At 42.7% G+C, this 14,114-nt stretch overlaps 1 protein-coding gene across 1 annotated transcript; it reads left to right on the top strand.

The window, feature by feature from the left end:
- Window positions 1-898: 898 nt before the first annotated feature.
- LOC144672826 (antigen WC1.1-like) lies at window positions 899-10,007 on the top strand. The gene is made up of 10 exons (XM_078534806.1): window positions 899-1,028; window positions 2,819-2,996; window positions 3,108-3,133; window positions 4,848-5,162; window positions 6,265-6,582; window positions 6,666-6,722; window positions 6,810-7,130; window positions 7,500-7,616; window positions 8,620-8,727; window positions 9,889-10,007. The coding sequence occupies exons 1-10, from the start codon at window positions 899-901 to the stop codon at window positions 10,005-10,007; spliced, it is 1,689 nt and encodes a 562-aa protein (XP_078390932.1).
- Window positions 10,008-14,114: the final 4,107 nt, after the last annotated feature.

Here is a 14,114-nt window from a genome sequence, read left to right as displayed (position 1 = left end):
TATTTTCGGTTTAACGATGAAAATTGTGATATTATTCGTCGGTGATGATGGACTAATTGTTATCATCACTGTTTAGATCACACAGATCTCAGGCTGTCATCGGGGGCCACCCGATGCTCCGGCCGTCTGGAAACACAACACGGAACTCAGTGGGGTACGCTTTGTGATGTTTACTTTGGTTTGGAAGACGCCGGTGTGGTCTGTGATCACCTTCGCTGCGGGGCAGTGGCTGAAATATTGGGAGGAGCTCACTTTGGGAAGGGAACCGGCCCAGTGTGGAGAGAGAACTACAGATGCCGGGGCAACGAATCCAGCTTTTGGGATTGTCCAGTTTCATCCTGGGATCAAATTCAATGTTCGCATGAAAATGACGTCAGTGTTATCTGCTCAGGTGAGACCTGTCAGTGTATTGATCTGAATTACACCAGCTGTTACTGTTTCTTCGGAATGAATTTAGCCTGTGTTGTTTTTGTCAGGGCAATTTATCTGCAATAGAAAGGGTTTGGTATTGTTCAATTCAAGGTCTCATATAATGCTGATTATCCTCATTTGAATGTATCCAGAACATTTTTTTTCAGAAATCACCAACAAGAGCTGTTGACACAATGTTTAAGCCTCAAAAACCGGACCTCGATTTGCTTTACAAATGCTGTACCTGCCTTTATTTGTACTTGTCCTGTCAAGGAGTGATGATAGATCTTGAAAGGAACGGATTTACTTCCCACCCCAAATGCCCATTGAAATTGTGATGGTCAGCCGACTTCTTGAATGTTCACGGTCCAACCACAGTGCGCTTCGCAAACGAATTCACGTCTTTTAATCCAGATACGATAAAATATAACTTCAAATCGGGTTTATTTGGAATTTATTGGATCTTGAAAGTAGTGATGGTCTTCCTATGCACTTGCCCTTCTATAAGCTGATATTGCAGACGACTCAGAGAGTTCCTTCAACAGTTCTGGTAGATTGTGTAACCGGCAACGACAGTGTGCAAGTGAAGGATAAAATCAATAATTCTTCAAAGGGTGGTATCAAAAGTGCTGGTGGATCCTGGATGCTCTAGAACCTTTTTTCCTGGTCATTGGAGCTGCATCCATCAAGAAATGGGATATTCCACCAAAGCTTTAATATGTCCAAGTGGGGACATTGGTTCCAGATTAACAGTTCTCACTGTTAGATGAAGAGCAATTTCATCGTCAAAAAGGTTTTTGGATTTTTATTTTACGCACACCACAGAGGAGGCAGCGTCATTAAGTGTTTGAAGCCTCAGTTAGGCAAAGTTTTGTACTGCTGAGGCGCCGAGGGTTATGGAGTTCAGTCAGGAAAATTGAGTTAAGACCACAGTCAGATTAGCCATAAAATTATAGAACGATGAAACAGTCTATATTTGTCAAATGGCCTTCTCCTGTTCCTATCACTTACTGATTGACATTTTCCAATGTTGTAGACGTTGGAAAGGTTTATGGGGTGATTCAGTCATCACAGAATATCCAACCTCCCTACTGCTCCTGTAGTTAGAGTCTTTATTTGCCTGCTCCAGTTAGTTTGCTGGACAGTGTCAATGATTCATATTGGCTGGGCTTAGACATTCTCTTCTTGGTGATGCTCATTGCCTGGCAGTTGTGTGTCGCGAATTTCACTTGCTACTCATTAGCCCAAGCTTTGTTTTCATCCAGTTGTTGATACTTGAAGACACGGACTACTTACCTACCTGATGAATGCAGAATTGCACTGAAGACAAGTAAATCATTAACGAACATCCACACTTTGAAATGATAGTAGCGAATAGGTAATTGAAAAGGCCTATATAAATGGTTTGTCTTAGGAAACTACCCTGAGGAACTAATGGAGTGCTATGCTTGAATTGAGATGATTAGCCTTCAGTCATCACTACCATTTTTCGTTTCGATAAAGGCTTCTTAATATCGCACTCAGTGAAATGATACCATGATGTCAAGGGCAGTTGCTGTCACCTTACCTTTGCAATTAAGCCCTTTTTTCCCCCATGTTTGGGCCAAGGTTGTTATGTGGTCTGAAGCTGAATGTTCCTGACAGAACCCAAAATAAACATCAGCGAGTAGATTATTGTTGATCATGTGCCACTTAAAAATAATATCGAAGACACCTTCAATTCCTTAGCTGATGTTGGAAATTACAATAGAATGCACTAGAGTTCTGCAAAATGTTACTCAAAAGCAGATTCACACGAATAATTAGGGTTGGACAATAAATTCAGATTTTGCTGGCGATACAAAAGCCGAATTAATGCATGACAAAGGAACATCCGGTCCCATAGTGTTGCGTCGTTTAATTACAAATTTATTCCCACGATTCACAAAGTCACATTTGGGCGTAATACGGTCACGGATACGGCCAACAATTACACGGTTTGGAGCGCTGCATTCGCTGTGAGTACACATCAAAAGCTCTCTAAAGCTTCTAAGTGCCTTTGGACGTCAAAGAAAGCTCCCTATCAAATGTAAGTTGTTTGTTGCCCCCTATATGAGTTAAGGAGAACTGTGAATATTCAGAATCCTTATAAGCCCCTGGACTTCGATCAGGGCACATAAAAATCTCTCGGCTTCACGGAAAGTTCACGTTGTGTCCCATAGAAAACCAGAGCCAGCTGCTTGCAAATCATTTAATGTATAATAACTGAGAAAAGGAAATCCTCGGTAACATCAGACTATGTAAATTGTGAGTAATTATATGCTTAAATTCACGCTTAAATCCAATATTAACTGAGCAAAGACGATCCCGGGTGTCTGCTATTTTGGCTAAACTTTAACCATTGGTCTCAATTTCTTGCAATTTATAGGCGATAATTGGTCGCTTAGACTGACAAACGGGGGAAGCCGATGTGATGGGCGAGTTGAAACATACAGCAGCGGAATCTGGGGGCGAGTGCAGGACTCCCTGTGGGACCTGAATGATTCCAAAGTGGTCTGCAGAGAGGTAGGCTGCGGTGACGCGATAGCCGCTTATAACTCTTCAAAGTACGGAGAGAGTGAAGGGCCTGTGTGGGTGAATTATGTCCAGTGCGAAGGAAACGAATTACATCTTCAGAATTGCAGCTCATTTCTGTTTAATTTGTCTTTCACTGACAGCAACGACGTGGGAGTTTTGTGTTCAGGTAACGAATATTTCAATTGACAGATCAAATGGGAATAAAACGCTAATTTGATGAGGAAAGTGCTGAGTTAGGTTACTTACTCAGTGTCGCTGAAAGCAGTGGGGTGAATGCAGAGGGGTGGATGCAGGGAGAAAGGACGCAGGTAGCCCCGAATTGTAACAAGGATGAGAATTTTTGTAGCGCTTTCAATGGAGGGAAAAGCCGAAAGAAACTTAGCTGAAGCGCAATCAGACAGGAAATTGACACAGCGAGGCGTTAGAAAACTCTTGTCGAAAAAGTCTTCATAGACGGATATTTCACGAAGGGGTGTCATAATTAGAAAAGAAGGGGTGTTTTGGGAAGAAGCTTTGATCCTACATCGATGACGGCGAGAGACATGACGCGGTTCATGTACTGTATCTGAGAAACTTATGAAAGCAGAGGTCTGGAGAAATAAAAAAATTCGTTAGCGCCAGTGGTGGTCATTGTGATAAGCTGGAAGTGCATGATTGGGAGCGGGTGGGTCAGGGAGTTACTTCCAAATTGGAAGCAGTGGTGGACGGGGAAGCAATGATTACCCGGCAAACAAAGTAAAAAAGCTGGTGCGCGTGAATGTGATCTGCTACGTTTCAGCCAACAGAGTACCGGTTGAAATGAAGTTCTTGGCGGGTGCAGGATAGGAAGCGATTGGCTGCGGTGAGCTGGGCTGGCGTGGGGAAGCGCGAAGTTGTCTAGTGGCATTGAAATCTTCGATTCTGGAGTAGACAAATTCACGCATGCGTCGTTTATCAGCAAATGAGAAGATAATGGTGAAGGTGAACTCTGATGTAGTTGTACCTGCCGACCAATAATGTGTGGAGTTGGGCATTAGTGCAGGCATGACACCATAATCTGCAGAAATAATTCTGTTCCACTGCGCAGTATAAAAGTAGATAGTGCTCGAGCTCTATTGGTCTAAATTTCATTTGGCAATGCATTAATTTTAACAGAAATGTTATCCTGTTTGAATCTATCATTATGCAGTACTTCAATCTAAACAGAGGCTCACCTGCCGAAACGTTGTGTGTATATTCTGCAGTACGTAGCTATGTGCAGAATTTCTGCCGATGTACTCGAGTGAGATACAACATGTATATACACGCGCAAGGATGGAGTTCTATGCTGATGTAGGAGCACTTACATACTTACACACATTGGAAATTAGACCAGCACAGCCTCAGGCCATCTCCATTCACCTGAGTACTGAATATTGTAAGACAGTTGAATTGAGGCTGTGTGGCTTTCATTCAGCAGTACGCAGATGAAGTTACCAATAGGCCAATAAGAATGTGAATTATATTGATTTGAAGGGATCTAGTGATTTTAACGTCATCCAATGGAAATAAAATGCAATAGGCAGCCAGAATTAATGTAAAACAAAAGTGGCAAATATAGTTAGCATTATTGGATGAGGAACAGATACAGTTGTAAAACGTGTCTAGAAAATCACTGTTTAAACATAACATGACTAGACGTTTTAGTAGGAACAAATACAATTGGGAAAACAAGACGTGCAGAGAATTCCGCACAACAATGGGTGAACTGGAGGCCATAAATACTTTCGTGAGATGTAGGAATATTTGAAGCATTTGGGTGTTATACGTTCTTAGTAATAGTTGCGTGTGGAGAGATGTTTTGTCAGAAAACTCAGAAACACATGAGCAAATTATATTCTTTCCCTCTTGTTGCCTAACAGAACACATGCAGACAAGACTGTCCGAAGGTAACAGCCCATGTGCTGGCCGAGTTGAGGTTTATTACGATGGAATCTGGGGATCACTCTGTGATGATTCCTGGGATGTAGCCAACGCTCACGTTGCTTGCAAACAGCTGGGCTGTAGAAATGCATTGGACATGACGCTTCCTGATTCTTGTGGACCAAGCTCAGGCCCAGTTTGGTTGGATGAGATAAACTGTTCGGGTAACGAATCGTTTCTCTGGGATTGCCCTTCAGCTCCATGGAGTAAACATGACTGTAGTCATAAAGAAGACGTGAGGATCATGTGCTCAGGTTAGAATGCTCTTAATACGCTCATTGTCTGAGGATTCATACGGAGGAATATACAAATGAATCATAAAGAAACCACAACATAAAATAAGGCCTTTCAGGTCAACTGTCGCATTTCTGCTCTCCGGATTATTTCAGCTAGCATTATTTGCTCATCCTTCAATTTAATTTTCCCCGGGGTACATATGTAGCCTCTTTGTAAAGACATGTGTGCTATTTGAGTCAACTGTTACACGTGCTCTAAGTTCCACTTTCAAGCCACTTTCTTGGTAACAACATACAAAAAAATATTCTGTACATCATATTGTATTTACTCATTTGCGTATTTATGGTACCATCATTGCACTTTGCCAGTTTATAGAAGACTGTTATCTCTATATCCCTGGACACCTTTGCCCCTGTACATAATTTACCCTGTTATTTTACAAGCAGTTCGGGGTTTCTTTATGTTTCTTATCGAAATTCACCATGCCAGCTTGTTCAATGTTAATATCAAGTCTTATTAGCCCAGCCATTCTGCTGGTATATTAAGGTGTCATTGCATTATTATTATCAGCAGCCTTTCTTAGTATTAACTGCGCAAAGTGATTTTCTGCCTCCGATATGATATTTCAGTTTATACATCCGATTCCCAAGTTGAAATCGTTGTTGTACATGTTCAGCAGTCGTGACCTCAGTGGCCCGCAGAACATCTTCGCGATTCTGAATAACTATCCTTAGAAGGGACTTGGATTTTGCAGTCAAATTTCTACCCATTTTTATACTGATTCCATAGCGCTATAGCTCTGAGTTCAGTAATGAATTTACTATGAGATATCTTCTCGAAGGCCTTTAGAAAAGTCACGCATAAGAACCCATTCTGCATTGGCCCTGTGTACTCTTTCTGAAACTTCCTCAAATCAATCAATACCGTTACTCAGCTAAGTGTGACTTAGCCTTCAAAATCCTTTTAATACTTCCTCTTCGTACATTTGGAGTACAGCTGTTTTCTACTACCATTCAGAAGTAATAACTGGCGACAAGGTAACAAGGACGATGCATCTTGTGTTGTCCTACACAATATTAAAGGAGTTATCAAGCTGAGTATTTGTTGCTTCATTGGTAGAATACAAAGAGCTGCGGCTGGTGAATGGAAAGCATCGCTGTGAGGGGAGAGTGGAAGTGTTCTACAATGGGACCTGGGGAACAGTGTGCTCTGAAACACTGGATCGCCATGATGCAGAAGTGATCTGTAAACAGCTACAGTGCGGTCACCTCGCTTCTATTGATTATAACGCTCGGTTATTTGGAGAAGGATCCGGACCTATTTGGCTCGATGAGGTGGAATGCATGTCACACGAGTCAACCATTTGGCAGTGTCAGACAGACCAGTGGGGTAAACACAATTGTCATCACAGGGAAGATGCAGGCGTTATTTGTTCAGGTAACGCAACATACATCTCAATGTGCGGATGTTATTTCAGACATTGTGGTCTAATGCAGTCAGCACATTTCCTTTCTCAACAGGAGGAAACTTGACGAAGGAGCGGTCCCACAGTGCAAATGATTGCGATGGAGAATCAGGTGCTTGCTTGTCTATATTAAACCAACTATTTTTCTAATACTCCTTGATTTTGCTACGGAAACAATAATCACTTATTCGCTTGACAGAGTCGGGTTTAGGTTTGCGCCTGGCTGGAGGTAACAACAGCAACTGCTCCGGAAGAGTGGAGATATTGTTCAACAACAACTGGGCAACGGTGTGTGATGACTCCTGGGGTATGGCCGATGCCAATGTTGTCTGCAGACAGCTGGGTTGCAGTTCCGCTCTTATGGTCACTGGAGGGGCCAGTTTTGGCCAGGGTGAAGGTGATATATGGCTGAATGGAGTGAAGTGCACAGGAGAAGAATCATTTCTGTCCGACTGTCCTTCATCAGCGTCAGTTCAACACGACTGTAATCACAAGGAAGATGCCAGTGTGATTTGTTCGGGTAAGGGTAGTGCAGAGTGGTGGAGACTGAGGCCGGGAAGGAGGTGCTTAGCACTTGATCTCTGAATATAACGGATTAGTTCGTCAATTAAGAACAACAGATGCAATTAAAACAATAATTTCCATATTTACTGCACAGGGCCCTATTTGTCGTCGACGTCTTCTCCGACCACAGCTGCAGGTATTTATTATTAGTATAGTATTCTTGTTAACGTTAAAGGTCTTATTCACGAGAAGAGCTAGATATTTCTGACAATCCTTTGCTTTTGTTGATTTCGGAATTCAATTTGAGTTTTACAGAATAATGGAAACATTTAAAACGCAAGATAGCTTGTTTCTCCTTTAAATCTTTCTATAATATTTCATCCAGGACATGATGTAAAAACTACTTCCACCTCTTTTGTGATCTGTATAACACTCGGAGTCCTGATGATCGTCGAGTTAATGGCACTCATGTCATTGATACAGAGAAAGGCAAAGAGAAAAGGTGAGACTCAAGTAGGACCGCCGAATTCACGCTGAATCTCGGAAATTGAACAATAACCTGGCGCGTTTTCACCTCCTCTACCTTTCCCACAGAAGGTCACATGTCATTTAAGAAACGAATGTTAACCGTATTTTTTTTTTAATCACTAATTCCGTTCAAACCACTCGACGATTCGGTGAGATACCGAATTTAAATGGCAGAGCCACTTGACTGTCAACGTACATATTCCAAGTTGATCCACCGGTACTGCGACTTCATTTCAATCCAATTGGCACAACAATGGATAAAGAAAATTAATTTAGCTATTTGGAGCTCTGTGTTCAGTTATTATTTCCAGTAATTCTTTATTTATCCACTCAGTACCTATTCCATTCCTTCAGTTTCTGAGTCTGGATGCGCAAACCCAAACTCTCTCACCGGAGTCAATCCACCATATTGAGTCGTGAGGCATTTCTGGGATTTTCGGCATTTATCAATAATTCTTCAGCATCCAAACAGATTGAGACCCTCAGATTCGAAAAAGCAACACACTAGTGTTCCGTGCACCCTGCAAATAAGCTGCTAACACTGATCTGATATAACAAGGAACCATGAACACATCCCTCATGTTTCTAAACTGATGCTGTCTGCAGAGAGCAGCCAATTTTCCTTCCAGCTTCTCTTCAACTGTAATCCCCATGGGCATCATGGCCGAGAGAGCAGCTGGAAAACATTTCTCCTGCAATCCGATCATTCCGTCCTTTCCGACCGTAATTAATTTGGGCCTATGTTTTGTGAAGTTGAATAGGTGTCCATGCAGATGTGCAGATACACACACACGCGCGCGCACGCGCGCTCTCACGAGAATGAATGCATGAACCCAATTATGTCCCTCCATGTTCACAATAACTGGCTTTCTCCATTGGCATTCACCATCTGTGAAGTGTTTCATTCGCAAATATTGCAGTATTACACCGGTCTCGATTGCAGCAAAATATTAATCCCTCCTCCTTCCCTCGAACAGGGGCTGTCACTGGCGGCATGGAATCGTCCAGCGGTTTCTACCAAGCCCTTTACGAAGAGATTGATGATATTCCGCCTCGCATCGATTCCGCTCTGACCCATGGCTCAGGTTCGTATTTTCCATTGTAAACCCAATCCACACTGTGGAATTCCATTTTCCTTTAACCCTATCGATAAGTTGTTGCAATGAATGGGCACGACCCCCATTCCAATCACTACCCTCACGTGAAAGTTCCCTTTCTCACGGCCCCTGTGTATACTGCGAGTAGTTGCGAGGTTGTTTTGAGTATTCCCACAGCGCTTTATTTTTCAAAGAATGTTATGTTTTTTCCTTTGATTGAGGAAAGCGAACTGAAGCGCTGTCCCGAATTTCCACTGGGCTGCAGGCGGCCTTCCTCAGGTATCTGAGCCAATAAACAGAGCAGATGTTCGAATACATAATACAATCGAGTGTCGCCAGTGCTGCTAGTCCACAGATCGCCTGATTTCGTGGGAACAAAATAACGATGAAACCTAACAATTAATTATTCTGATCTGCGCTCAGATGAGCTGAATCATTCTGTAACGTGATGACGCAATTCTGACTCTGTTCCTAACAATTGCTCCAACAAACATTTTTTTTCTCTCTCTCCGGTAAACAGTTTCAGATTCCATTGACTCATTCAATCACTTCGAATATTACACTGGTCACAGGTTGGATGGCAAAGATTCTGGGTCAGAAAACATTGAAGGGAACTCCTTCAGTAGTCTGGGTGGAATTTTACTACCGAGCATCATGCTTTTGTTCTTCACCATTTGGACTGTGTAAAATAGCAAATACATTCTGAAAGATTATACACCAATATATTGCACCGCCCAGGATCCCAGTTATTGCAGAATGATTTCCGCCAACATAAAACTGTGAATATATTTTGAGTATCAAGCAATATCATAGACATTTCACACAATAATTTCAAGGGTGTAAAACAGATCAAAGGGAAGAACAAACAGTTAATGTGTTTGATCACCAGTCCCTGCAGCTGTGCAATGCACATGCATCTTGATGCGGACACTGGCTAAGTGGGAATCGTGTGGCTTTATATCGAAAATAGAGAATTCTGCAAAGCGACTTTATACAATAATCCTCCACCCACTAAACGCACCGACTCTGATCACTACAATGTATTTACGTTCCTGACCTTTAATTATTTGGCAGATTGATACGTATAAATATCATTCTAATTATTGATTGTTTACAATTTACTTCAATGAACATCACTTTTCCTCTCAGCTCTAGGCGATTATGAAGATGCCCAGAGTGTAGGCACTGATTCTCCGGGCGGTCACTTGCCGTTGGACAGTGGTCAAGATGATCTCTTCAAAATAGAACGTGCCGACGTTGATCTCTGAGCACTCGGTGAGACAACCACACACACACACACACGCACACGACACACAGACGCCACAAACGCCAGACAAAAACACTATCTCTCCCTCTCTCTCACACACACAGACATTATTCTTCCAAGGCTGCTGTTCTGCATTTTTGCTGACTTGCTTCCACACAGTTCAGATGGCTTCCGAGATCCGTGGTAAGTCTAGTGGGCGATCTGCAGCCTGTCACAAATGTGGCACGCGTTCCTTAAAAGTCGAAAGGTTGTTCAGAGGGTTTTGAGCTCTATGCGGCTTCTGGACTTCGTTTCTGCACATTTCGACACAGTATATCGATGTGTTTGTTGCCATCCAGGATGAGGCTTCTCCATTCTGGGTGTCGTCAAATCATGGCCCCTACTAAGACGACGAGATGTTAGAACTGTTCGCGATGTCCTGGGGCCATCACTAAATTGTTGTTTCTTTGCTCTCCGCCGGGAGCCTGCTGCCTTTGGAGTTGCGAGCAAATTATTAACTCTGATTATTCCTTCACTCACCCTCCCACCTCTGCTCTGAATTTCACTGCAACAGGCCCGGTCAAAAAGCAGCGTTAAATTAAACCTCCTGTTCCATTATATAAAATTAAATTAAACAAAGCATCTGTCAATCTTTAAAAAATAAAATTGTTCTAATACTTTTCACTGTGAATTGCCTCACTTGTTAAGGCCTCAAACGGCAGGACCCGTTAGTGATCATATTGGACGACCAGAACCTTCTGAACCTCTTCTGTCATAAAACAAAGCACGGATTATAATAGAGAGCAATTCACTTTGACTCAGGTTTAAACAAAATACAACCACTAATGCTGCTTCCAGACACGCATACGTCACACACACATGCCCCCCACACCCCCCCACCCCCAACCCCCCATCACACACCAACACACACGCACACACAATTACACATATATAAACCATAATTGTTCGCTTCCCATTATTAGCCAAAGCTATGGTCAATTTCACTGTGTATAGCTCTCAGATCAACACTGACCTTGAGTTAAATTTTCAATCCTGATAAAATGACAATGTTCCAAGTGACTCGTTGACAAGCCCGGAACATTCCGTCGCCAATGGGCATTGACAGTTCTGCTCAAATTTCACCACGTATATTTTAAACTGGTAAAGGCACTGCTTTATTAACTTTCCTAATGTTTGTGGCACAATGGTGGAAAGCGTGCAGTTCAAGTCAGTTCCTATGTTATGATAACTTGGAATGTTTCCAATTGTTAATGATACAGAAATGATCAGAGGAAACATTCTGCGTGTTTTCCAGAGAATCAAAGGACTACTTCAATAGAGCATAGTCTAAAGAGTAAAAAAAAACGACCTTGACTTGTGTAGATATTGGTGGCAATTGTTGTAACCATCTCTCTCAATCCCAATTTTTTATTATCCCTCTTTCAGGAGGAAGTCATGGACCAATCCATGGTGCGGTCTGGCCAGACGTGTGTCACTCTATTCAAATCTAAGGAAACGCCCCTGAACATTTCCAAAAAATGTAGTCTTATCGAATGTGCCTTAATTACCGAAATAAACTTTGCGTTTTTTTTTCATTCAGTAGCACGTTACTTTGTGTTGAGATATACAGATTCGTCTTTTTTCTCCATATTTTGTGTGGCCAATGATTATAAAACACGTAATTTATTTCGAGCATTCGGCTGCCTAAAATAACACTGGTCGCTGCTTCGACGAACCAACCAATTAAGAGTTTGAACAACTGATGAGTATCCATGACAAGCTTCTTAAAACCTCGTCTTGCAGCCGCTTCCTATTATATTTTCTCAAATGCATTCAAAGAAGTTTTACGACAGATAAACAAATCGAAAATCTACTTTAACTCCATTTATTGAACTTGCTGTCCCTAGACCACAATATAGGTGAGGCGCAAAGACTGCTGCATTCTCTTAGCAGCTGTAACCAACACAGTCTGGTTCAACATTACTGCATCCTGCACTCGAGCTATTAAGTGCAGAGGGGAACACGAAGCCGATCACAATTCAATGCGTGTTCGATACTTTAAAACGACAAGATAAAGGTACAGTTATCCAACATAGGCCCACTATGGTGACTTACTCTGGAGAACAACCTCGCTCTGCAGTATCGCACAACAGCTATGAAAATTCTTGGTTGACGAATCAAACAGCCATATCCACCAGCTGAGATGCACTTTTATTATAAATTAAAAGACAAAAAGTGGGAAAACACTCAAAAAGTAATAAAGCATCCACGGAGAGAGAAGCTGTATGTGTTGTTTCCTGTCTGTGATAGGATGAAGGTGAGGAGTGTACAAGTTAACCCGCGCCTCACTCACTTTGTATCATCTCTCCGTGAATTTGCTCTGTTCCATTCAGGCAGGACACAAACCCCTCAGTGTCAATAAGGCTGGTGACAAAGGAGTCCCGCTTGTTTGGTGACAAACTCCCAGCTGGTTGAGCTCAAATGCTAAAAATGTGGCATCACTTCTTGTCTCCCCGTGGATGTTGACACCAAGGCTGAACAGCAACTCATGCTTCACCAGTCTCTAAATCATCCCATGGTTCAAGGTTCTCTGAAAAGAAACCCTCAAACCTTAACAACAACCTTGCAGATATCGTCCCTCACCCTTCCAGTTTTGCACAACAATCAATAAACTCAAAGCCATCCAGATTAACTGAGGCCACGTATTTGGCGCACCATTTTAGAAATGAATCACACCACCATTGTCAGTGTTGGCATTGTGTATTGTTTCAAAGACGTACTGCATCGAGTAACCAAGGGCACTTCGGCAAATTTCATACCCGCAGCTTCTCCCACAAATCAGGACATTGGAAGCAGAAGCATAAGAGCAATGCCACAAGCAAGTTCTCTTCCAAACCCAACAGTATCCGGGATTGGAGCGACATTGCTGTCCTTTTACTGCTGATAGACCAAAAGTGCTGGAAATCCCTTTCGAACATCAAAATGGGTGTTTCTACACCAGTTGGAATGCAGCAAAACAAGAAGGCGAATCCCACCGTCTTCCCAGGGCCCTGTAACTCCGGACAGGAAATGTTAGACTAGCTAGGGAAACCAGATCACGCAAAAACGTCTACATAAATGGTCCTTTTGAACGAAAGTTTATTACCATTTATCCAGGCATCCGATCATATTTATTCCTAGCACTAGTATTCCTATTGGCATTTTCAGTTCTCTTCCGATATCACGCGCAATATTTTTAAAAATCCAGTATCGTGGTCTTCACAATCTCTGGTTGACAATGAACTTTCAGTTCCTCTACAAAAATCAAGACAACCTTACTCCACATATGTCAAAGGTCCTTCAATGCCGATGGTTCAATGTCATGGAATTCACTACCTAAAATACTTTAACTATACGTACACTTGGTGGGCTGCGGGCGTTCAGGAAGAAATTCCATTGTCAACTCAAGGACAATGAGGAACGGGTATCAAATGATGTTATTGTCAGTAATTCTCACATCCAACGAAAAAATAAAGAAATACTGATATCTCCCTCCCTCAGCAGAACATCCAAATCCTCTGCAACCCCATGCATCACCTCGACACCCAATCTCTTAGCAACTCCATCGCTCAGAAAGGCATTCATTCTTTTCACAACTCCATCCCGGTCGAAGACGTAAAGTCTCTCTAAACCTCCACCCCTCATCAGGATATCCAGTCCCTCTGCACATTTATCCCTCATCGGGGCATCCAGTCCCTCTACAGCTCCATTCCTCACCAGGAAATCCGGTCAATGTGCACCTCCAATCCTCACCAGGTCATCCAGTTCCTCCAGATCTCCATTCTTCTCCAGGAAATCCGGTCAATCCACATCTCCATTCGTCACCAGGGCATCCAAGCCCTCTACCCCTCCAATCCTCACCAGGACATCCTGTTCCTCCAGATCTCCATTCCTCTCCAGGACATCAAGTCCCCCTGCATCTCCATTCCTCACCAGGTCACCCAGCACATGTACATCTCCATTCCTCACCAGGGCATCCACTCCCTCCAATTCTCTATCCCTCACCAGGTCAACAAGCGCCTCTATGCCTCCATTCCTCACTGGGACATCCGGTCACTATTCATTTCTATTCCTCACCAGGAAAGCCAAC

Source organism: Cetorhinus maximus, unplaced genomic scaffold, assembly GCF_964194155.1.
Source record: "Cetorhinus maximus unplaced genomic scaffold, sCetMax3.hap1.1 HAP1_SCAFFOLD_57, whole genome shotgun sequence".
NCBI classification, from domain to species: domain Eukaryota; kingdom Metazoa; phylum Chordata; class Chondrichthyes; order Lamniformes; family Cetorhinidae; genus Cetorhinus; species Cetorhinus maximus.
This window is presented reverse-complemented; position numbering and strand designations above follow the sequence as displayed.

What these genes read in the sequence shown, in the direction of transcription:
- LOC144672826 (XM_078534806.1), top strand. Translation starts at nt 899, where the DNA reads ATGCACTTGCCCTTCTATAAGCTGATATTGCAGACGACTCAGAGAGTT. An exon ending in CAATAATTCTTCAAAGGGTG is followed by an intron (nt 1,029 to 2,818) that starts GTATCAAAAGTG and finishes TGCAATTTATAG; the next exon opens with GCGATAATTGGTCGCTTAGA. An exon ending in GAGAAAGGCAAAGAGAAAAG is followed by an intron (nt 7,617 to 8,619) that starts GTGAGACTCAAG and finishes TCCCTCGAACAG; the next exon opens with GGGCTGTCACTGGCGGCATG.